This window comes from Symphodus melops (assembly GCF_947650265.1).
Source record: "Symphodus melops genome assembly, chromosome: 7".
NCBI classification, from domain to species: Eukaryota; Metazoa; Chordata; class Actinopteri; order Labriformes; family Labridae; genus Symphodus; species Symphodus melops.
This window is the reverse complement of record NC_136697.1, coordinates 22,372,891-22,395,212: the sequence shown is the minus strand read 5'-3', so window position 1 is coordinate 22,395,212 and position 22,322 is coordinate 22,372,891. Positions and strand designations below refer to the sequence as shown.

Sequence of the window (22,322 nt, the reverse complement as noted above, 5' to 3'; positions counted from 1 at the left end):
ACGTGCAATGTCACTCTGGGTCAAACATAGAGCATATTCAAGAGACAATATGAATCATGAATGCTGAGCACAGCCCGAGACAAAAGCCCACTGCAGCCCCTTCGCTGCCCTCACAACGTCCCCCCTCCCTCCCTCTCTCTCCCCAGCGCTTAATCTAGCTAGCTAGCTCGTTTCAAGCCCTCAGCAGCCTTGCTCGGCTGTGGGGCTAACCCAGCTCACTCCCGTTTCGCTCCGACATGTTCAATCGCGCTTTTTGCCTTTCATAACAGTGAGTTATTAAAAAGCAAAAAATGGGTTTTAATTTTAGTAAGCGTAAAATGAAAATACTCAGTGCACGTGGCACACAACTATGCCAAACCCACGCACACATAACAGTCCATTTTTTCTTACGCAGTTTACTTTACGTTAGCTCAACATTAGCCTGGTCGCTGTGCAACTTAGCCAGATGGCTAACATTCACAAGGATCTTTATACCCCTCTAAACCCGACGTAACGAAACAAACCTCGAATAAGTCTTACCTTCACACTGGGGTTCACGTTTTCCTCAAGTCGTTCGGGGTTCAGCTCTGTGTTAATATTGCGCAATATAAACAGTTATTTCCTAAATATTGGACGTTAACGGTAGCCTACGGCTGTGTGACGTTCATCGCTCGTTTTGAAAACATCCCAGCCGTTCGTTGCCGTTGCCCGTCCTCTCGGAGAAAAAAGCCCAGCGAAAACATGCAAGCGTCGTTCTCATTGGACAAGAAGAGGCATGTGACCGACCGTCCTCTCGGAGAAGAGCCCAGCAAAACATGCAAGCCTCGGTCTCATTGGTGGAAAAGAGTCATGTGACCGCATGAGCCCCACCGAGGCTTATGAGCTCTCCGTCTGCTGGAGAGACTGAGATGGGTATGTGTCTAACGATTTAACTCTTATTCCACCGACGCCGTGAGTAAATCCGTAACTGTTGTGTTAAGCGTAGTGTAAATGCTTTACATTGGAGGCAAAGACCAGCCGTGAAAGGTGTTTAGCGTCTCTTTTTTTTTGGTCTGGGAGTACTGAAGAGGGGAGCGCAGTAATGGGCGCTTGACGTCATCTTTTCCGCTGCTGCGTTTGCGGTCAGGCGGAACTTTCTCGAAGATCACGTCTGAGGCTCGCAGGGAGGAATGGCGGCTGCTTTTTTTTCTGGAGCGACGTCATATTATTGCCACCAAATATTTAATAAACTGCATGCACTGAATTCACTGCTTTAGGCCACCATCATAATGCATTGGGCCACTGATGGGGCCGCCTTTGAATTGGTTGCGCAGTGACATTTACATCGTGGTGTCAGTGCGCATGCGCCGCTGTGCATGCTGTGTATGTTGCGGAGCAGGCTTGAAAGTGTCGGGGAGGAAGCCAGGGTGGGGGAGGGGCACCGGCTAGACACGAAACGCCACCGGGGCCTGATGGAAGTGACAGGAGCAATAGTAAGACGGGGACCATGGCAAGAACATGTAATAACATGCCCGGATTAACACTGTCTGGATCTGAAATTCATCTATTATTCAAAATATTAATTTGTAATAACATTTTTTAAATCTGTCCTTTTGAAAGTACTCATTTTAAATCCATGAGATCACATTCATAGAGTAAATCACATTTTTTGACATTAGGGCTTGTTAGGGCCTGAAATGTTGTAAAAAAAAAAAAAAAAATTGTAACAAAACCCCAAATTTAGTAATTCGTCGATAATGTAACAAAATGCTGAGCCCAAAACGTAATAACTTTTGCCCGAATGTAACAAGTTGTTATATTTTGGGTCAGTTATTACATTATGGGGCTGGCAAAATGTTTTATCTAGCAATGTAACAACTTGTTACATTTTGGTGAAGAAGTTACTACGTTTTGGACTCAGCATTTTGTGACATTATCGACCAGTTATTACATTTTGGGTTTTGTTACTTTTTTTTAAATGAAATTTCGGGCTCTAACAGGGCTGAAACATCCAATTAAGTTTTTCAAGATTTTTGTTTCTGTTGTGTAGATATTTGTTTATAAGACTAGCTTAGTAGAAAATGTGTTTGTGACATGTATTCAAGCTAACAGCATCACATTGTCTTTGATTTTATTAAATTAGATGTCTTGACCAAAAAGTATCTATTTTAAATGCTTGGTTATCAAGTGGTATGATACGATTTTGGTGTTGGGCATTGACATATCAAACAAGTACAGCAACAATTGTACATGAGAGGTATGACATTTCTGTTAAAATGATAAGTTAGTAAAACCCTTACAAGCATGACTGTTTGCAAATGAGCTCATTCTGTTTGATCACAGAGACACGCTGACACTTTGGGCATGAGCACATGAACAGTTTATTTACATAATATGTTTAATTAAACCAAATATCAGCTTGTAGAGACTATGGACAAGATGTCTACAGGTCTGCCCTCACACCAAAGCCTGGTCCTGTAGGAGGCTCTGTCAGGGAAGTCAATCCACCAGCAGGCTCACATGAGAAACGGCCATTCCTACAGAAGAAAGAAAAAAGTCTTAAACCTGAGATCTGTAATTGAGCAGACAAATGTAAACTCATGCAGGAAATGGTATGTTCTGTACCTGGGTCCAGGTGGCGGGACTCTGCCTGCTACCAGTTCATCTATGATGTCCTCCATGTCCTTAGGTGTGAGGTCCTCCTGGAAATAAATGAATGGAGGATAAATGACAGATTAACCATCTATACTGGTTTTAAGAGCGTAACAGTTTTTGTTATCATGAACACCTGCTCTTCCCTATTCATTTCCATAAATTTAAAAGAGTGTATTCTCAATTCTAAAAATAAGTTTGCAGTCACAGATTAAAAGATAAACAAAACAATTTAAGCCTGAATTGTGTTTTCTTTCAAAACTGTATCGGATAAACCAACTCAGTTCAAATCCTCTTTAGAAGTTTTATATCCAGTCCCTCTGCTTTCTAGGATTTAAATACTGTAACAGTTTTTACACGTGCTACAGTTTACAACCAGTACCGTTACGACTGCATGCAATTCAAAGTGCTTAAACAAACCAGATCCCTAACTCGATAGATCCCTATTCTTGTTCCTTATATTTACATTTACAAAGTCATTCATACAAAACGTTGTTGTTCCAACCATGTTATTTTGTCCAATAAAATACAAGTTTAAATAGGTGAGGGAGTTGAAGTCTGCAGACGTTCTTTGCTGAACTTAACCCCGGTTATTAAGCTTTGTTTTATTTAGTTAAGTGCACTCACATAATAGTTGTCATTGATCTGGACCATTGGAGCATTGACACAGGCCCCCAGGCATTCCACCTCTATTAGTGTGAACATCTTGTCTGGAGTAGTCTCTCCAACCTTGATACCTGTGGAGAAGAGAAACAAATGAGGAGCTGCTTTATGTTCAGCACATCTCTGATGATAAGCTGCAGGTTTTGTAACTAAACCACAAATATTTTTAATGCTGATATTTCCTCTTGACATAACACCGCTGTAGGTTTAAACACAAAGACTCACTTCCCTATACGGTTGAGTAAAACAACAACCAGATCTGGTCACACAGACTGAAGATGGTTAACAGTCGTCTGCCTTGATTTCAGTCTTTAAAGTCTTTTTTTGAGTGTTGTGTTCGAACTGTCTCTAACTTTTGTTTATTGTCCGATCTTTGTTTATCACAAATATGCACAATAAAGAAATGTTTCTCTTATCTACGTTTACATCTCTTTGTGTGTCTTCCTGTGGTAAATTAAAATGGCTCTCTTACCCAGTTTCTTTTGGATGGTCTCCAGAATGCTGTCTGAGTTGCAGAGCATGCAGGGTGTTGTTGTGCAGATTTGAATGAAGTATTTTCCCACAGGCTGACGCAGAAACATTGTATAAAATGTAGCTACTTCATACACTCTCATTGGAGGGACTTCCAGCACTTCTGCGACCTGCATGAAAACCATTGCAAACATTCAATGAGGTTCTCGTTCCACGGAAAATATCACATACTGTTCCACAAACATGACGTCTGACAAGTCTAGAGAGCATTAGAAATCTGTCAAACTAACTGTAGAAGAATCACTGAACCTTATTCATAGCAGAGATTGGGAGCCATCCATGTTGCCTCTGGGCTACATCCAGCACTGGGATAGTGGCTGCTTGCTTGTGTCCAATCGGGTACATTGAAACGATTGCCTCAATCCTCTACAAGCATGGGGAGAAGAAGAAACATTAAAAGTGAAGCTACTCAAGAAGAATCCACACATTCATCTTCGGTTCTTTAGACGTGAAGCTGCCCAGTGCCATCAAACACCAACTGTACAACATAATTACCTGCACAGTTATTGTGATGTGACAAGTGATCCTTATTCTCTGATTCTACATTACATCTGTATATACCTATTCATCATGGTAATGTAAATGAAACCAATAAAACACTGACCTGTCTGTCTTAAAGGGGGTGAGACTACCGGTATACAAATCAATCCAATAATTAGTAACTAATTTGAAACTAAATTGACAGATGTTCAGCTCACCTTGGATGAACTACAGCATATAGTATATATATATAGGTATAAATATATGCTACATGTGAATAAATATTAGTACATCCTCACCATCTTCTCATTAAACATGTCACCCTTACCTTTTTGTTCTCCTCAGTGAACTCAAAAGGAGTGTCAGCGTTGTTCTCAGGAGTATCTCTGTGCTGAAAAAAGAGAGACCCAAGTGTTTAAGGACAGTTTACATTTTCAAACCAAACATAAATGATCCTTAATCATCTTCAAATAACTGTTTTAAAGATACTTTGGGGACTTTTTAAGGCATTATTAGAGAGAAAGGACAGTATATAGAGTTGGGAATCGGGAGGGTGAGAGAGGGAGTGGGTGATGACATGGGTAAGGAGTTAATGGTGGGATTGGAACTCGAGCCACACACTTGGAGGACTACCGTCTCTGAACATGTGGCACATGAACTAACCACTAGACCACCATCGCCCCATCTTTAAGTAGCATATATCTGTATCAAAAACCTGTTCAGAAACCCATCTAACAGTTTCTACAAGGGACGCATTGCTACATAACAGCTACCTCTCTAATGAGCAGTAACGAACCATTTCTGATCAAATATGAAGAACCTCCTCTTTAAGCCCAGGGGAGGAAACAGGTGCTGTTCTCAGACCACAGAGACAACGCCACAACAGAGATAACAATGATGTTTGCCTCTGTACATACTGCCCCCTTGTGAGCAGTAAACAACCTTGGTGATTTTAGAAAAAGAACAGCCATGGTCTTGTTAAGTTTAAGACATCAGAAACAACAGTCCTGATGGAATTAAAAATGTCTTCACCATCAAGAGACAGTGAAACCACGGCGTGTTTCCAAAGCACAAGAAAATCACCTGTGTATTTGTTGCAAAATGTTATTCCAACAGGTTCCAGATTAGTCTGTCAGGATAAATTAAATGCTTTTGGAAAATGAACAATACCTTTAGGCCTATTCCAGCATTAATGGAAAAATAAAAATATCCCATCTCCATGTATTGTTAACAATGACCCATTAGATTAATCTACTGTTTTTAAATTTAGAAATGAGCATTAAACGAAATGATTGGAGCATAACAAAGGCCCGTTTAATTTTCTACTTTAATGACCCAATGATGTGGATTTACAGTAGAAGTGTGCATTTACAGCCTATCCATATTCAAGTAGCCACTTATTTAAGAGCTTACAAATAAGTGATTGTTTGCCAAACAAAATAGAACACCACATTTTGGTCTTCATAACATTTTAGGACCACATATTTGGCATAGTCTGACTGAATGACAACATGACAGTGAATTCTGATTATTATTCCCAAATGTGTGCTCTTTCACTGTTGCCCACTGCATCTACATAGCTCGAAACAACAGAAAAAAACACTACTATGCTCAAGCAGGCTCCATGTGGCCATGTTGTTTGTGGCTTCTTTATCCCTCATCTTCTGCACATAGAGATGGCATTACAACTCACCACAAAGATGCCACCAGCTCCAGCACGTACAGCAGACCGGTGCAGACTCCTGACCTGTCTGGCCTGCACATACAAAGAGAAAAGAAACATGAATGACCTATTTCTGCTACTTTTGGCTGGTATGTGTTGTGTTGAGAAGAAACTCTTTTTGAGGGCTGCAAACTGTGAAGATTGGATCAAAAAAACCAACAGGCAACGTTTTAATATTTTAACGATAGACAATAAGTCAAGTCCATAACATGACAGAACTTGGCACAGTGAAAACCAGACAAACGTGTACATGTCACTAGTCTGTCTACATTTCAATATGAAATATCTACCCAAGTGTGAGTTCTATTAAAGAGATACAATTCTGGCTATTCTTGTATTAATTTAAACCTTTGTAATTATCATAAATCACAGCAGTGCTGGATACACTACACTAACTGGTCAACATAATGACAAATAAGGCCGCTTTTATTAATGTGTACACAATTCAGGGCTGGAAACCACTTTGTTAAGCTGTTTTTTCGATGTGATATTAGCAGTGATTAAACCTATTTACAGACACTTGTTATGAAACGATGTACTCTTCATTCTACTGTCTGACATTCAAGTCACAGAAAGCAAAACATTATCATACGTTATAACACATTTCTAAACTTGACCTTTATTTGCATTGCTGATTTTTCCAAAGATCACCTTGCAAACATTTGACAGCAGGACGCTAACTGAGCTAACATGCTAACGTTACCGAACGTGAAACAGCTCAGCGGCCTGCTTGTCCTTGTAAAGAGTCAAAGCATCCTCGCTCCTAATAATCCAGCAGACATCGAAACTTTGACTCATAATCACAGATAACACCACAGTCTTACCGTCTGCGACACTGCAGAGCGAACTACCGAAGACAGAAACATTTTGGGGCTTAAAGTTTGGTCCCGCTGCCTTCACAAATGGCTGGGACAGACACGGACGACATCAACAAGAGCTCACGCTCGATTAAGAGGGTCTGACGTGAGAGCCTACGTCAGACGTCGCGTTGCAACTAAATCGATCCCAGATTGAAATTTGAGCTCAAAAACAAATGATGCCCAAATCCATTTGGACACTTCAGGCAAGCTGTGTTATGTAACTTTCATGGCAGCTTGTGTTGCATGTTTTTCAGCGTTTGAAGGGAAAATATTAAAGATCTTACCTAACTATAATCCTTAGAACCACAATAAATGACATGAAAAGTGGAATCATAAGTACACTTAGAACAAAGTGCTTCTAAAAGGCACTGATTCACATATTTACACGATAATCAAACTAATCAGGATGATAAATAAATATGTATATAGATTATATTCAATATTAAATATTGTTATACAATGAGACTGATTTAATTCATTTTTTTTCTAATCTGTGCTTGTTGCAATTGTTGATTTTTGTCACTCTTCAACTTTTATTCATAGATCATTAAGCTAAGTATCAGTGATAATGGTTGCATGCTGTAAGTAAGCTAAATGTTTTCTTTTCTCACAGCACCCACCACCCTCCCTGTCAAATCAACCCCCCCCCCCCCCCCCCCCCCCCCCCCCTGCGCCTGCCCGAATCCCCACTATTCATCCCTCTGCATATCGTCTCCTCTTTCTCCTACTTGCTTAGAAAAATATTGCCACAGACAGGCCAGGGAGGGCTTACCCAATGAAAAAGAAGGAGTGCCACACCATGTGAGCTGATTGGCTGCTGTGGCCCTAAGCAGACTAGGAGAGAGTCTTCAGCTCCAGGATTAGAGGTGGTTCTTATGCATGCTGAATTGTGTTTCCTCTGTGCAGGAGGCCTCATAGTGTTTCTACCTTCCCCAGTAGGATCCAGACAGATCAGCAGTGACTCCAGATTAACCAATTTTCTGACTCACCCTCTGACGATAAAGGCCTGTCTGCATCTGTCCATCCACAATGGTTGTTCCTGAGTCTCAGGACAAAATGTACTACCCTCCTGATGACCTGAAGAGGGATGCCCACATGCCTGATTTTAACTCCTATCTGGCCCTTTACAGGAAATCTCTTGAGAATCCAGAAGGTAGGTCAACCATCTTTATTTATAGTGCAGCGCTTGCAGTGTTTCATTGCAATTCACCCTCCCCTTTGAACTCGCTGCTTACACAGTATATCTGTGTTTATCTGCAGTCTGTGACACTGACATAAATTATCACTTTGTTCCAGCTTTCTGGAAAGAGATTGCTGATGAGTTCTTCTGGAAGAAACCAGCAACAGGACCAGTGGTGCAGTACAACTTTGATGTGACAAAGGGAAACATTTATATCAAATACATGGAAGGGGCCAAAACAAACATGTGTTATAACGTCCTGGACAGGCTGGTGATGGAAAAGAACCTGGGTGAAAAGGTTGCCTATTACTGGTAAGCTACAATGTCTGTCTGGGATGAATGATGACATTGATGGTATGTGCTCTCTGCATTTATGGCAGGTATTCTTGTCAATAGCAACTGTTGTGCGCCCTGCGCTGAGCTCAGTGCACCAATGCAAACCTCAGATAGTGTCAGACAGTGTCAGTACTTCAGTGTTTCACTTTTCTGGATCAACAATCAGGAACTAAAGTAAACACAGCCTAACATAACACAGAATTTAAAGGTCCCATAAGCCTCATAAACAAATCTTATTTGGATTTTTCCACACTTCCACTTTAATCCTGCCATACTTTCCAATTTGAAACATTTTATAAAGGCTGAAGAAACGTATTCCATTTAGATTAATGCAAGGTATTGAAACTATGTGCTATAAGTCATGCAACCTGAAAAGTCACCATACAAGTCTGTCAAGACATTTTTTTCACTTCATATTATGGTTCATATTTGCTTTGTCAACTGAAGGATTGGCTAACTTTAAAATAGTGGTGCCAGCTCAGCAGTTATGGGGGTTTAATGGAACCGGTCCACTGGAGACCAGCCATAACCCACACAAGTGTCTTAACACTGTTTGCACTACATCAAAGGACTTACATAATACATCTGCTTGAGTGCTTGCCATGCCGGATTCAGGACGTCATATGAGGAAGATCCAGTCTGTCAACTGTGTTATTACAATGTTTGTAGTCATGATACAAACGACCAGATGGTTTGTGTTGATCTGTGAAACACACTTCACTTTAGCTCACACCCTGTCCAAACAGAACTTGCAAAACATTATAAAAATGTTCATACACTGAAAGTAACTACCTTCCCTACCTTTATTTATCTGACCTACATTCACAACATTTCGGTCTCTCTTCCAATGTTACCACCTCTGCTTTCTGTGTGTTTGTAAGAGACATTACCAGATTTTTACACCTTTGAGAGATGCAATGGGGACAAAAGAAATTTCAGTATTTGCCAATCTGGGATTTGAACAGACAACTTGAAATATGCAATATCGGAAGAGTATCATGGTATCAAAAATGTTGACAGCCTTAGTAGTTAGTGATTTTAGTTTAAACTGTCTGTATTGGCTTTTTACAATCCTCTGTAGTGCTCTCTCTGAATAAACATTGTTTTTAACAAAGAGGGATTTAAACCCTTTCTTGAAAGTTTCTTGAAAATTTCGAGTTCTTGTTATAAATGTTCTCAGCCTCAGAATGACACTCAACAACATAATTTCCTTCTCTGTGGAAATAGTAAAAAAAAATATTGTGGGTTTTAAATAATGAGCAAATCTGAGTCTCTCAGGTAAATCTATTAGCAGCTTCAAAATACCTTTCGCTTTGTTAGTACTTCAAGTTCTTCTGGGTTTTAATTAACTATAACTGTAGACTGCATAGCAAAAAAACACTTAAAAACGTGTTGATCTTATTGCCGCTCTCTTAAATAAAAAAGATAAAGAGAGGAAGCGCGCATTACTCGAGCAAACGAGTCTAAAGCAGTGAAGTAAATTACCTCAAATGAGTCAAATGCTGTTATAGTTAAGAGAGCAAAAACAACACACAGCACTTGACACTGTTGCAGATATATTTTTCTCATGGATTAGTTGGGGATTTATGAATGAGTTGTATTATTTGTTAAGGATCTTTGCGCACAGATTTGAGAACTAGAGTATTGTGCTCAGTTTACTTGGTTTCTATTAGATCTTAAGAAATGTCTGTTGGAAAAGGCGGCAGCTGTGAATGAGCTTTTTTAGAAAGCTCAAAGAAAATCCAATTACAACAGTCTGCCTTACCAGAGATAAAAGCATGGATCATGTTTCCCAGCTCTTGTTTGTACAGAAATGATCTCATTCATGCTCCATTAGTAGGTAACAGGCTACGTTGCTGTTGTCCTTGGCAATTAAAACGTACGTAGGTGTCATTCCCTGACAACAGAAGGATTTCATTTTTTGGTCAAGGCTTTGAACAGCAGAAAAACAGAGATGAAGATTTCAGGGTTTTCAATTGAGTACTTCCACTGTATAACTCTAATCATTTAATGAAGTATGTGTCTGAGTACAACAGAATGTCCCCTATTCACAAAACAATTGATTTGACAACGAAGTTAACACAAAATGTTGCTGTTGTTTGTTCTTTTACTCTCACTTATTCTCTGCGTTTTGTTTTATCTTTACACTATACACAAATGCACATTTTTAGAACCAACATTTTAAAAAGATGAATCGCAGATTTATGATGTTTATCTTTCACATTTTGTGTTTGTACCACTTTGTCATCAGGTTTCTGCCTCCACATCAGTTTACAGTATATAAGCACGAAGGGCAAATTTCAGAGTTTCAAAGAATGAGCCCTGTGTAACTCCACATTTGGTTTGATATCTCCTTCTGAGATATAGTTGTGTATATGTTTTGTAGGCATATTTCTGGATACTCTCTTAATCAAGCCATCGAATATGTCAACAGAGGCCTGGTCTCATTCTGTCTGGTGGCATATGAAATATTATGCTATTTTTATTGATGTTTGTGTTTTCCAAACAACAGACCTGACAAACACTTCAATCTTATAAAGTCGCATCCACCACATGAAACAAGTTAACTCACAGAACTTAAATAAAGACAACAGGCTGCTAATGTACAAACAGAGCCTTTACCGTTTGCTTTGTAACAACAGATTTTGGTTTAATTTGGACTCTTGTTTGTTTTCTTCTCAGGGAGGGGAACTCACCTGACCACCACATGACCATCACCTACCGCCAGCTTCTGACCCAGGTTTGCCGCTGTGCTAATGTCCTCAAGAAAATGGGTAAGAAAGAAACATCTTGCATCTAGCACCAGCTTTTGACAAATGGTATCTCAAGACACTTTACAAGGAGGGACGTCTAGACCCCAGTCTTTGTTATATTATTTCCAGAGACCCATCAACCATGAGCACGGAAGTTGGAAACAATTAAAGTAATAATGGCAAGAAAAAAAACTTCCACTAACAGGCGGAAACCTCAAACAGAACCAGACTGATGCTGAAAAGCCATCTGCTGTGACCGTGTTGGGCATGGAGAGTGGGATAGAGGGAGATGCATAGAGAAAGAACCCAAACCCAATCAAACAACAACAGCAGGAGCAAGGGACATAATGTGAAATCACTTCTGTACAACACAACTCATTTTGGTTTTACGTCGATGTCTGCAGTAGCCGTGCATGCAGCATTAGCATGCAGCAACTCACCAGATATAGCTCAATGCATTATGCCAATGCATATCATACATACAGTTGGCCTACAGTATCTGGTCCAGTTCCCACCTGCTGCAACTCGTCTTAAATAACTACATTGCCATGGTTGGTTTGATTTAAGAAGGTCAGGAGGTGCTTTTGTTATTCAAATCCTGAAGTTATTTTTCTTTGCTCAAGGTGTAAAAAAGGGAGACAGGGTGTCCATCTACCTTCCCATGATACCTGAGCTGGTAGTCACCATGTTGGCCTGCGCAAGGATAGGTGCTGTTCACTCCATTGTGGTAAGTAGAATGATAGCACTGGGCCTCGTTTTGTAGCATACAGAGACATTTCAAAAAGTTATGTTTTCTACATTATGATAACAAGACATGTAAAGCTCATGTGAGGAGTTTAAGCTCGCTACAACATTGACTGTTTTTTTAATGAGTAACAAAAGCAAATGAGACCATCGGCATTTAAACTGATAAAGATATTTGCAATGATTTACAGCATGCGTGAGCTTGCATGCCCTACATGCAGAGCCTGTTGTCCTTGTCTGGGGTGGACTGGGTTCACATCTGAACTATGGCTCCTTTCCTGTGTGTCAGTCCAGATGATGTCATTTTTTCCCCCAAAAAATCATCATGTGAATGTTTTCAGTGTGTGCTGCTTTGGCCTTTTCCAGAAGAAAACATGAACTTCTGATAGCTCTGTCTGCCCCACTCCTGTAGTTATCAGCTGCTCCTTGTGTGAATACAGTGCTGGCAGCACCTGCAATTAATATATGGGTCAGACGTTTGCTGGCACTATTTTAGCTTTTCAACCTTCAACATCCATGCAAAGGTTAGCAGCCCTGTTAAAAATATCTCCAGTCTGCTCCAAGGTTGGTTTGTTTTACGACTTGAAAAAGACTGTTTTTGGCAGAGGTCTGTGTGTGCGACCTTGTCAGGTCATAGTTGTAAATCTTCTAACATTGTTGTAGATTTTCAAACTCTGAGTTTTTGTTATCATTTCTTTAAACAAGCCCATGCAGCAGAAAGCATTTTGGGATCGTGCCAGCATCTTAGATTCTCGTATTACTGCTAATATTAACCATAAGTTTTCTTGGCATTAAATTAAATCTTAGACAGAGCCAGAAAAGGGCAGTCAGTCATGCAGTGTGAAGTCCAAAGTCCTGAGTGACCTGATTTATAATGAAATGTTATACTGTGTGAACTATTAACCTTGGCCAGAACAGTGGCCAAATGTCTGCTGGAGGAGACAGGGAATGAAAATCAAGTAAAATTAGAAATGTCTGGTTCATTATTAAAGGTTGGACAAAGTGACACTTCTATTTATGGTAATAAGAGGGGACAGGGTCTGTTTAGAGTTCACACTAAGCCTTTGTAACATTCGCTGTCACTGTAGCCAGAAGAAACAATGAAAGAGGAATAATTGAACCAAACACTGAGTGTCTCAGTAGAACAATTAAAAGAGACTCATACAGTCAGAGAACCTATCACAACTCCTGCATTATCTACCTGAAGTATGCTAACTTTAGCTATCATGAGTCACCACACCCAACCAAGTCAAGGTTTCTATTGTATTTTATTCATCCTTTTGTTTTTATTTCTGTCTTTTTAAAGTGCAAACGTGCACTAAAGTTCAATTATAATAAGTCATGTTTAGTCATGTTCCAAATCTCTCTTAATCCTTTAAAGAGTATGTTGTTATAACCAAAGACATTTTGGGACTAAACAGTGACATTGATTCTTAAGCTAAATCCATAAGGATGACTCTCACAGTTTCTCAAACCTTCCTTTTGTCTTCCTCTTTATGTCTGCAGTTTGCAGGTTTCTCTTCTGAGTCTCTGTGTGAGAGGATCATGGATGCACAGAGCTGCGTCCTGGTGACAGCAGGTAGGTGCGTCTGCCAACACAGCAGCACCAGGATGTTGTGTACTCAAGCACCAAAGAACTGAGGAGACGGTTTTCAAGTTGTCACAACAGTTTCAGAACACCTCCTCCCTGCTTGTTCATACGTCCTCTCAACATCTGTCTCTTCGCATACCTGTCCCTGACTGTCTCTCCCCCTTTGTCCCTGTGATCTACAGATGGTGTCCATAGAGGAGAGAAGATGATCAACCTGAAACAGATTGCAGATGAGGCTCTGGAGAAGTGCAGAGAAAAGTAGGTCCTTATTGCAAAGCCGGCCTTATTCACATCATTTATTGGTAATATGACTCTACCCCTGGCTTAGGAGTCACAGGACACACACGCGCACACACACACACACACACACACACACACACACACACACACACACACACACACACACACACACACACACAGCTGTTATCAGAGAGCTAGAGGAAGCGCACTGCCTGGTTTACGAGGTTGCCTGGAAACATACAAGGCGCTCAGGTTAATCCGGGAAGCTCTTCCCCTCCTTTTGAATCTGCTAGGGATGTGAGCAAAGAAACAATGCATGATGGGAATGTACATGTGAAAAGTGCAAAGACTCATGGGTGCAGTTAATTTTAAAATCCGTTCCTCCTCTGTTACTCTTCTTAAGGTTTCTTTCTTTGTTCCAGTTTTTGCGAAAAGGGCCAAATGATAGAGGGTGTCACAATCATCGATGTTATTAGAGAATTAATTAGTGCAGTAGTTCTAGGTAGAAGGAAATGGATATGTGCTTGTCAGTTGAAAACTTCCTGTGAGACTGTCTCATGATGACACATCTCCTGTGATTCACACCTTGAATTCAATTTCTCACAGAGCATCATCCAGTGTCACTAAATGCCTCGTCGTCAAACACCAGGCACTGAGGACAAGAAGCGGAGCTGCATGCAACAAACTGCAGGTACGCAATATATTTCTCGCCTATTGTTTCTTGTTGAAGTTTAATTTTTCAAGCTGAGCTGGGACAAAAAAAGCCAGGAAAATAAATCATTTACAGGGTGATTCAGAGAAAATACCTTTAACTCTAGGAGAGCCTTTTGAATCAAAGGATGTTTCATTATTTCAAATGTAGGTTTGAACATTATTTCCATTAGGATATAGAATAGCTTTTATAATAAAACCAAACTGTGTCACGTTGCCTTGTTTAAATAAAAAAAAAAAAAAAAAAAACTCCTTGAGCATATGAACAAAAATCCAAAGTCAGCTCCGACAGCAGGTGGATTCAAAAGAAAAGACTCCAAAACTCAGCATAATAAGGCACTGATGCTGAGGTGAGTTTTAAAGTAAAATAAAAACTCTTCACAAGCAGGCTGCCAGATGAGAACAAAGACTGTAAGAGGTGGAGCATCTCATGTTATAATACCTCTAAACACATTAATTATCAGGTCAAGTTTGCATGATCATTCACTCTTTAATCCAAGCTTTCAACAAATGCCACCAAACAAATATTCTCATCCAATTTAGGATTCAGAACCTGCCTCTAATATGCACATTAAATGACTGTGTGTTTAAAATCAATGCAGGTTGTTGCTTCCCGTGCTTCAGCCGCACAACGTGAGCAGCTGTGATGAGTGGTTTTACATGTTCCATTAGTTTCCTGCTGTTCTGCTGCTTTCAGACCCCCTGGGATGCACAGTGTGATGTGTGGTGGGACGAGGCGATGGGAGACTCTCCTGAAGAGTGTGAACCCGAGTGGCTGGATGCTGAGGACCCCCTCTTTATCCTCTACACCAGCGGCTCCACGGGCAAACCCAAGGTATGGTGCAGAGGGATGCAGAAAACTGGTTTAACGGTGGAAACACATGAGATATGCAGACAGGAAAATGGTCCTCATTATCAAGCTTGTAAATTCTCAATTAGACCACACCTGCAAAAGAGATCACTCAATTGATTTTCTACTCAGATAAGCCCGTCATGGCTTTATGTAATGTTGAATCTTTGCTGTGAAATATTCAGTATTGATGCTTCATGCACAGAGGCCTAAATACAAATCTAGAAAGATAGAAGCGCCATGACGGCATTACAGTTTGTATTTTATGTGCATGATTATGTTTTCTTTACACAAAACACAGATGAAGAGCACCACATCATATGACACACGCATGCACATACACACCTGCATTCATGTCAGAGCTCCCTTATTTTTGCTTTCTGCTGCCGTTGCGCCTGCAAATGACATCCCCATCCCTGTTCCTGTCCTTGTGTATGGTACAGGGTGTTCTCCACACAGTTGCTGGGTATCTGCTTTACACGTCACTGACCTTCAAGTACGTTTTCGATTATCACCATGACGACGTGTACTGGTGCACCGCAGACATCGGCTGGATCACCGGCCACTCTTACATCACCTACGGCCCTCTTGCAAACGGTGCTACAAGCGTCCTGGTGAGCATGAAAGACATTTTTTTAGTTTATGAAAAATCTAGTATTATTAGTGGACATATTTAGAGGTCAATAATAGGAACATTGTGGTGTTTTGGTTATTATTATTAGACGTGTGTCCCTGTGTTTGTGTGTGTCCCTTCAGTTTGAAGGTATTCCAGTCCACCCTCACGTCGGCCGTTTCTGGGAGATAATTGAGAAGTATAAAGTGAACAAGTTCTACACAGCTCCTACAGCAATTCGCCTTCTGATGAAGTATGGACAGGAGCCACTTCAGAAGTAAAATTCTGCATCCTCTAAATGTCATTGCAGCTCAAAAAAAAAAAAATCCAGATTCTTCAGAAGCTACATCAGGGGTTTGACTTTTTAAAAATAAGCTTGAAATGTGGCAAGCTTTCATATGGAAATTTCTACCTTTTCATTTCGAAAGAGATTCTTCCTTGCTCTCACTTCTTATGTAACAAACTCCTTAGTGGTGAGCTGATGAAACCTAACTCTATAAATCATGATGTGATTAATACTGTCTTTTTCATGCATTTTTAAGTTCACAGATTTTTTAGAAGAAAATGAAATAGGAATAGTTTGACTTTCTCCTGCTTGCAGATATTTAAAATGGTAGATTAATGACTTTCTTGTTTGTGCACTAAATATGTATGTTGAACCGACAGCCTAGAGGTCATGTCACGTGCCCCATGTGCAGAGGCTATAGTCCTTATCGCAGTGGCTGTGGGTTCAAATCTGACCATGGCCCTTTGCTGCTTGAAATCCCCCACTCTCTACACCCACAATATTTCCTGTACAGACAGCCATAGAAAAACTTGAGTAGTTACTAGAACATTATTATAGCAAATAAGATATATGCACTAATTCTTCTTATGTGTAATTACCAGGTATGACCTCTCCAGCCTGAAGATTCTGGGTACAGTTGGTGAGCCAATCAACCCGGAGGCCTGGCAGTGGTACCATGAGGTTGTCGGTCAGGGAAGGTGTCCCATCGTTGACACTTTCTGGCAGACAGAGACTGTAAGTGTACAACCATACTCTTGCATTATTAAATCCTTCCTAAAGTCACACTCACAATCATTTTTCACTTTGCCTGTTTGAAAGGTTAGAGTGATTGTAGGTATACATTAGGGATATTCCTGGCCGACTTATTTCAAAGTTGAAAACTAGTTTCTATTCAGACGAGTCAAAATCGAACCCCATTTATTTAACACAACATCACAGAATCTGTGGGTATATAAAAGTTGGTTTGCAGAGTACGGCTAATGTTAGCAATGCAGGCACCACCAGCCTTTGTGTCTTCCTTGCAGGATAATAGCCACATGCCTGTACTGAACGTGGTTACACATTGCTCTGGTTGAGTGGTTTCATGGCAGTTTAACATGACACAGCCAACGTATAACTTTATTTCCATTTTCTAGATCAAACTAACTACCCTACAAGATGCCATCTGTCCATAGTGCTGCTTTACACCCGTGGAGTAGAGCATTATGGCAGTATGACAGAAGCTATGAACCGGAGCTAAAGCCCCAGCTCGTGGCAGTGGTAGAAGACACAACATTTGACTGACATCGTAGACCTACATTAACGAGTCAACATTAGAGAAGATCCATCAAGTTCATGCCAACAAAAACAAAAATGTATTATTGTTATATAAAAGAGAAAGGGATACACACATCCTAAAGGTACAGCAGAGAGACGAAGATATGCCCGCACACATGCTCCAATGACACAAAAAGGTTTTTGATTGGTTACAATGTTCAACCGGAGGTCTTCTTGTAAATGTAAATGTACATGGCAATAAAAAAAACTATTCTGATTCTTTAAACGTCTCTTTATATTTCTACAGGGAGGTCACGTTTTAACTCCTCTGCCTGCTGCCACAGCGCTGAAACCTGGCTCTGCTGTGAGTGACGACATCTCTTTTAACACTCATTACTGTAGAGACTTACTTATAATGTCATTTCAAACACAGTCCTCTCCTATATGTTTATCAAAACCAACCCTGCTGGTAAAGAGGGTAGGACTTGCATGTTTGAGAAAACATCCTCAGTATTGACAGCTAAACCCTGGCAGGAGATGTAACCTTTTTTTAATTTGACTTCTCTTTGTGTAGATCATAATCCAGGTTATGATCTGACAGACACACAACAGCCTGTTTAATAAAAGCAAACCGTTATCTCACATTAAATCCACACCTCATATTTCAGACCTTTCCTTTCTTCGGGGTAGAGCCCGCAATCCTCAACGAACACGGAGAGGAGCTGGAAGGCGAGGCGGAGGGTTATCTCGTGAGTTGGTTTTAATGTGATATATCTGAATTTAGCTTTGATAGGACGTGCTGCTCCCCACCTGACGTCAACAGATACACTCAGCTGACAGGGAAGAAAGACAAATGAGATGCTTTGTGTGTGTGTGCGCGTGTGTGCGCGCGCGCGTGTGTGTGTGTGTGTGTGTGTGTGTGTGTGTTAATGAATAAAAGTAATGGATATTTTCAGTACATTTTAAACTGTTATTGTCATTTCCAAAAAATAGTTACTACTACTACTACAACTACTAATTTGACATATGAGCACCTGTTTAAAGTCATTTTGTTTATATTTTTTTAGTTTTGATAAAGTCAAATCAATATCATTCAGCTCAAAATCACAAATAAAAAATGTTCCCCACAGCTTTACACTTTGTACAGAGTATGTATCTCTATCATTAGACACTCTGCACGTGTATCTGGGTAAAAAGCTCATTGAGTTCATTGTGATTAATTGTTCGGCTCAGTAGCAGTCATGACCTCTTGAAGGATTTACATTTTCTGTTTTGTTTCAGGTATTTCGAAGGCCCTGGCCTGGAATAATGCGCACAGTGTACCGAAACCACGAACGCTTCGAGAACACCTACTTCAAGAAATTCCCAGGTTTCTACGTAACCGGGGATGGTAAGTAAGATTTAAACCGTAACATGAGATAACTTCTTCAGCCACTCAGGGTACAACAATCAAGTTCAGCCTTTGGCTTCTCAAAGTGTATTTTAGGGCAGAGTCTGGAAAGCAAGCCTGCACAAGGTGACATTGAAACTATATTTGGAGTTATGAAACTTGTTTCCTCCTTTTTTTAAGGCTGCAGGAGAGACAAGGACGGATATTACTGGATCACAGGAAGAATAGACGACATGCTGAATGTGTCAGGTACTGAACAAATAAGAGCTGTAAGATGTTACTGTCTGATAACACAGCGGCTCCTCAAAACCAGCAAATACGTGTATAAAATATCAACAACTGGAAAGATTTTTAAATTCTTTGTAATATTACAGCAACAACATATAGTTGATTTACAGCCTTTTCCTCTGGTGTTATTTTGTTTCCAAGGTGTTTCAGCTTTTCCCCTTTAAAGTAAAAATCATTTTTGATGTATCCTCTTGTGTCTTTCAGGTCACCTGATGAGCACAGCAGAGGTGGAGGCGGCTCTGACGGAGCACCCGGCCGTTGCCGAGGCTGCGGTGGTGAGCCGGCCCCACAAGGTGAAGGGCGAGTGTCTATATTGTTTCGTCACCCTGAAAGACAGCAAGGAGTTTACCCACACGATGGTGGAGGAACTGAAGAGACTGGGTAAGGCGCCTTGAACACAGAAGGATTAAAGGACTAATCCACTCAAATGTAGGCATTTTCTTGCAAATGGGACAAAATATCATTTAAGCCACATGATACACATTAGAATATGTTATGTTATGGTTACGATAGCAAAGGATCGGTCAGGATGCAACACGATACGATTCAGACTCAGCTGAACCATATCTATATATAGACCTTCACACACAACGCAGTTCATCCAAAGTGCTGAGCAGTGCAGATGGAAAAACAAACAAACCATAAGAAAGAAAGACAAGAACAGCAGTAGTCAAAGAACAGGTAACAATTATTAACAGTGTAACACAAAGACGATTGTTCCTTGGAGAGGAGAGGAAAGGAGACAAGGCTTTTTATCAGTTTGATGCGTTTAGTTTATATTATATTTCACTTTTTGCAGCACTTGTTTGTATTTTTCTATCATTATAAAAAAGTACTATTTATAGTATCTATTTTTATTATGTCTACAATGAATTCAATTTAGTTCATATTTTATTTTTTGAAAAGCTGTAGTATGAGCTGCTTTGATTCATTTTCTCTCTTCTTCTGTTAGTAAGAGAAAAAATTGGGCCCATTGCCACCCCGGACTTCATTCAAAATGCTCCAGCACTGCCGAAAACTCGCTCAGGTAACAAACAGCTTTCATTAGAAAACAGAAAATCAGGTTTTGAAAACCAACAAATTCCCTCTCTACTCCTCTATCCTCAGTCACTATAACCTCTGTCTTCTCTTGTGACTCTGGTCCCAATAAAGGGAAGATCATGAGGCGAATCCTCCGGCAGATCGCTCGTAACGAGAAGGACCTGGGCGATCTTTCAACACTAGCTGACCCCAAGGTGGTGGAAGTGTTATTTAACCAGAGATGTGAAGCTGCAGCCTGAAAAGTCATCTCTCTTCATGCTATATGAAATGGTACTGGTGAAGACAATCATAAAGTTTTGGTTTTGAATCAGTGTCTTTATAAAGGTACAGGGAAAAGAAAATGATTTAGATATTGAGATGACTTGCAATTTTGTTTTTACTTAGTGTCACTTGGTTTTTTATGTATATATTCAGTTTTGGTACTGTTATTACTTTGCATTTGGTTAATGAAATGGGATGAAATGTTTTAAAAAAAAAAAAACTACACACAGATTTATAATCTCTTATATTTTCTTACCAGTCGTATCAGTCCCCGTCTCATTTATTTGTAGGAGGAAGTGAATGTAGAAGTTGAAAAGTGTCTTTGTGAGGCTTGTTCTGAGAACAATCAAAGTATATTTATAATCTGTAATATATTTCAACATTTTTGGAATAAATTGAAAAACCATCTGCCAGGTTGATTTAAACAGCAGCATGGACCCACAATGAAAGGATGTAAAAAGTGAAGAATATACAACTAGTAAAAAAAAAAAAAACAATAAATCTAAAGGGATGTATATTATTATGAATAATAAAGCTAAAGGCTGATTTGAATCCATTGCTTTTTGTCTTAACACAAAACACAGTAGCCGTCTGTCGCCCTCAAGTGGCAGGAATTGTCCTCAACAGCTGCCGTCTGACGCTTTATTGTAACGTTTTACTCTACTGCCAGGGCTTTCTTCCTTTTGTCTTTTAATGATGTGCAGTACACACACACACACACACACACAAACACACACACACACAGCTTTGATGATGTGATGTGCAGCAGCAGGGTGCAGTGATTAAGGGGGGACGGAGAGAGATCCTAAGATGAAGAAGAAAGGAGAAAGGAGAGGGCTGTTTTACCATGAGTGCACTCTTTTCTTCTTTTAGAAATTCCAAGCACGAGTGGTCTTTAAAAAAAAAAAAAAAGGGACCTTGCTTTGTTTTTCAAGAGATAAGACTACAGCAGGTTAAAATGAAAGTAATATGGCTCTTAATGTGGAGTCATGCCCACTGTGTAAATAGGTTACTAAGCATGCATACTACAAAATGTGTGTTTGTGTTTATGGTGGTGGGAGTGGTGGGAGTGGTGGGAGTGGGGTGGGTTCGAGGAGAATAGAGCTCAGAAATGCAGCAGTGGGTAATATTACATCATTACCCCCAGCAGCAGAGGAGAGGTTACCATGACAACCCCTTCCTTAGTCTCCCCTCCTCCTATAGCCCACCTCTTCAGTTTCCCCCAATCCAACTTCCTTTCTCTGGCCTCATCAACAGTAATGTCTGTTGTTGTTGTTGTTGTTGTTGTTGTTGTTGTTGTTGTTGGTTTTTTTAAACCAATAGAGGTTAATCAGGCCAAAGACCTGCCAAACTTTTGGTCACTTTAAAACATCTGAATCATAAAAACTGGGATTTGTCAAGATTTTTGGCATCTGTTGACCTTTTCTCTGTCATTGAAAATCAACAATTTATAGTAAATATATTTTAGAACAGCCTATAGAGACATTGGCCTAACGGTTATTTTGGGACAAATTGTAGGATTTTGATTTACTCTTGATCATGTTTTCTCTACAAATAAGCACATTTTAGGCAGCCAAATACAAATCCTGTTGAACATGCTAACCAGCGTATGATCTTGAAGAAAAAATAAATAAAAAATTAGCACAATAATAATAAATGCAGAGCAGATTAAGGACACACACACACACACACACACATACACACACACACGTTTATGCATCTTGCAAACATGTCAATAATTCCGAGGTCAAGGTTCTTCATAAAGAAAAGTGGTGAGATCAATTTGTATCTGTAGAAAGGTAGGGTGCTTCACGAGGAGTGAACATTTCTTCTTTAAAATTAATTTCACAAGTTTCACAATGACAAGTATTAATATAATCTTTTTTCTGTTGAATGTTTATGATAAATGTTGAG

General features: G+C 40.0%; 3 protein-coding genes across 6 annotated transcripts in view; 1 reads left to right on the top strand and 2 right to left on the bottom strand.

The window, feature by feature from the left end:
• The window catches only part of ankrd12 (ankyrin repeat domain 12), a 33,723-nt gene extending 32,939 nt beyond the window's left edge, over positions 1-784 (bottom strand). For 2 of the 4 annotated variants that reach the window (XM_079349081.1, XM_079349082.1), the window contains exon 1: positions 520-783. The gene's annotated coding sequence lies outside the window, so the exon portion shown is untranslated. Of the gene's footprint in view, positions 1-519 lie in introns of all 4 variants that reach the window. The other 2 variants (XM_079349080.1, XM_079349083.1) reach the window with 2 other exon arrangements.
• A 1,537-nt stretch (positions 785-2,321) lies between these two features.
• Positions 2,322-6,989, bottom strand: ndufv2 (NADH:ubiquinone oxidoreductase core subunit V2). Its single transcript, XM_079349098.1, has 8 exons — positions 6,832-6,989; positions 5,978-6,040; positions 4,613-4,675; positions 4,054-4,170; positions 3,746-3,914; positions 3,238-3,347; positions 2,584-2,660; positions 2,322-2,495 (listed from the first exon to the last, which is right to left on the bottom strand). The coding sequence occupies exons 1-8, from the start codon at positions 6,871-6,873 to the stop codon at positions 2,402-2,404; spliced, it is 735 nt and encodes a 244-aa protein (XP_079205224.1). The 5' UTR covers positions 6,874-6,989; the 3' UTR covers positions 2,322-2,401.
• A 557-nt stretch (positions 6,990-7,546) lies between these two features.
• acss2l (acyl-CoA synthetase short chain family member 2 like) lies at positions 7,547-20,964 on the top strand. The gene is made up of 18 exons (XM_079349013.1): positions 7,547-8,020; positions 8,164-8,359; positions 11,066-11,157; positions 11,760-11,863; positions 13,387-13,459; positions 13,654-13,729; positions 14,318-14,402; positions 15,120-15,257; positions 15,716-15,886; positions 16,029-16,162; positions 16,774-16,906; positions 17,736-17,792; positions 18,097-18,177; positions 18,710-18,818; positions 18,999-19,067; positions 19,311-19,487; positions 20,059-20,133; positions 20,259-20,964. Exons 1-18 carry the CDS (start codon positions 7,897-7,899, stop codon positions 20,384-20,386), a joined length of 2,022 nt encoding a protein of 673 aa, XP_079205139.1. The 5' UTR covers positions 7,547-7,896; the 3' UTR covers positions 20,387-20,964.
• The last annotated feature ends 1,358 nt before the right edge of the window (positions 20,965-22,322 follow it).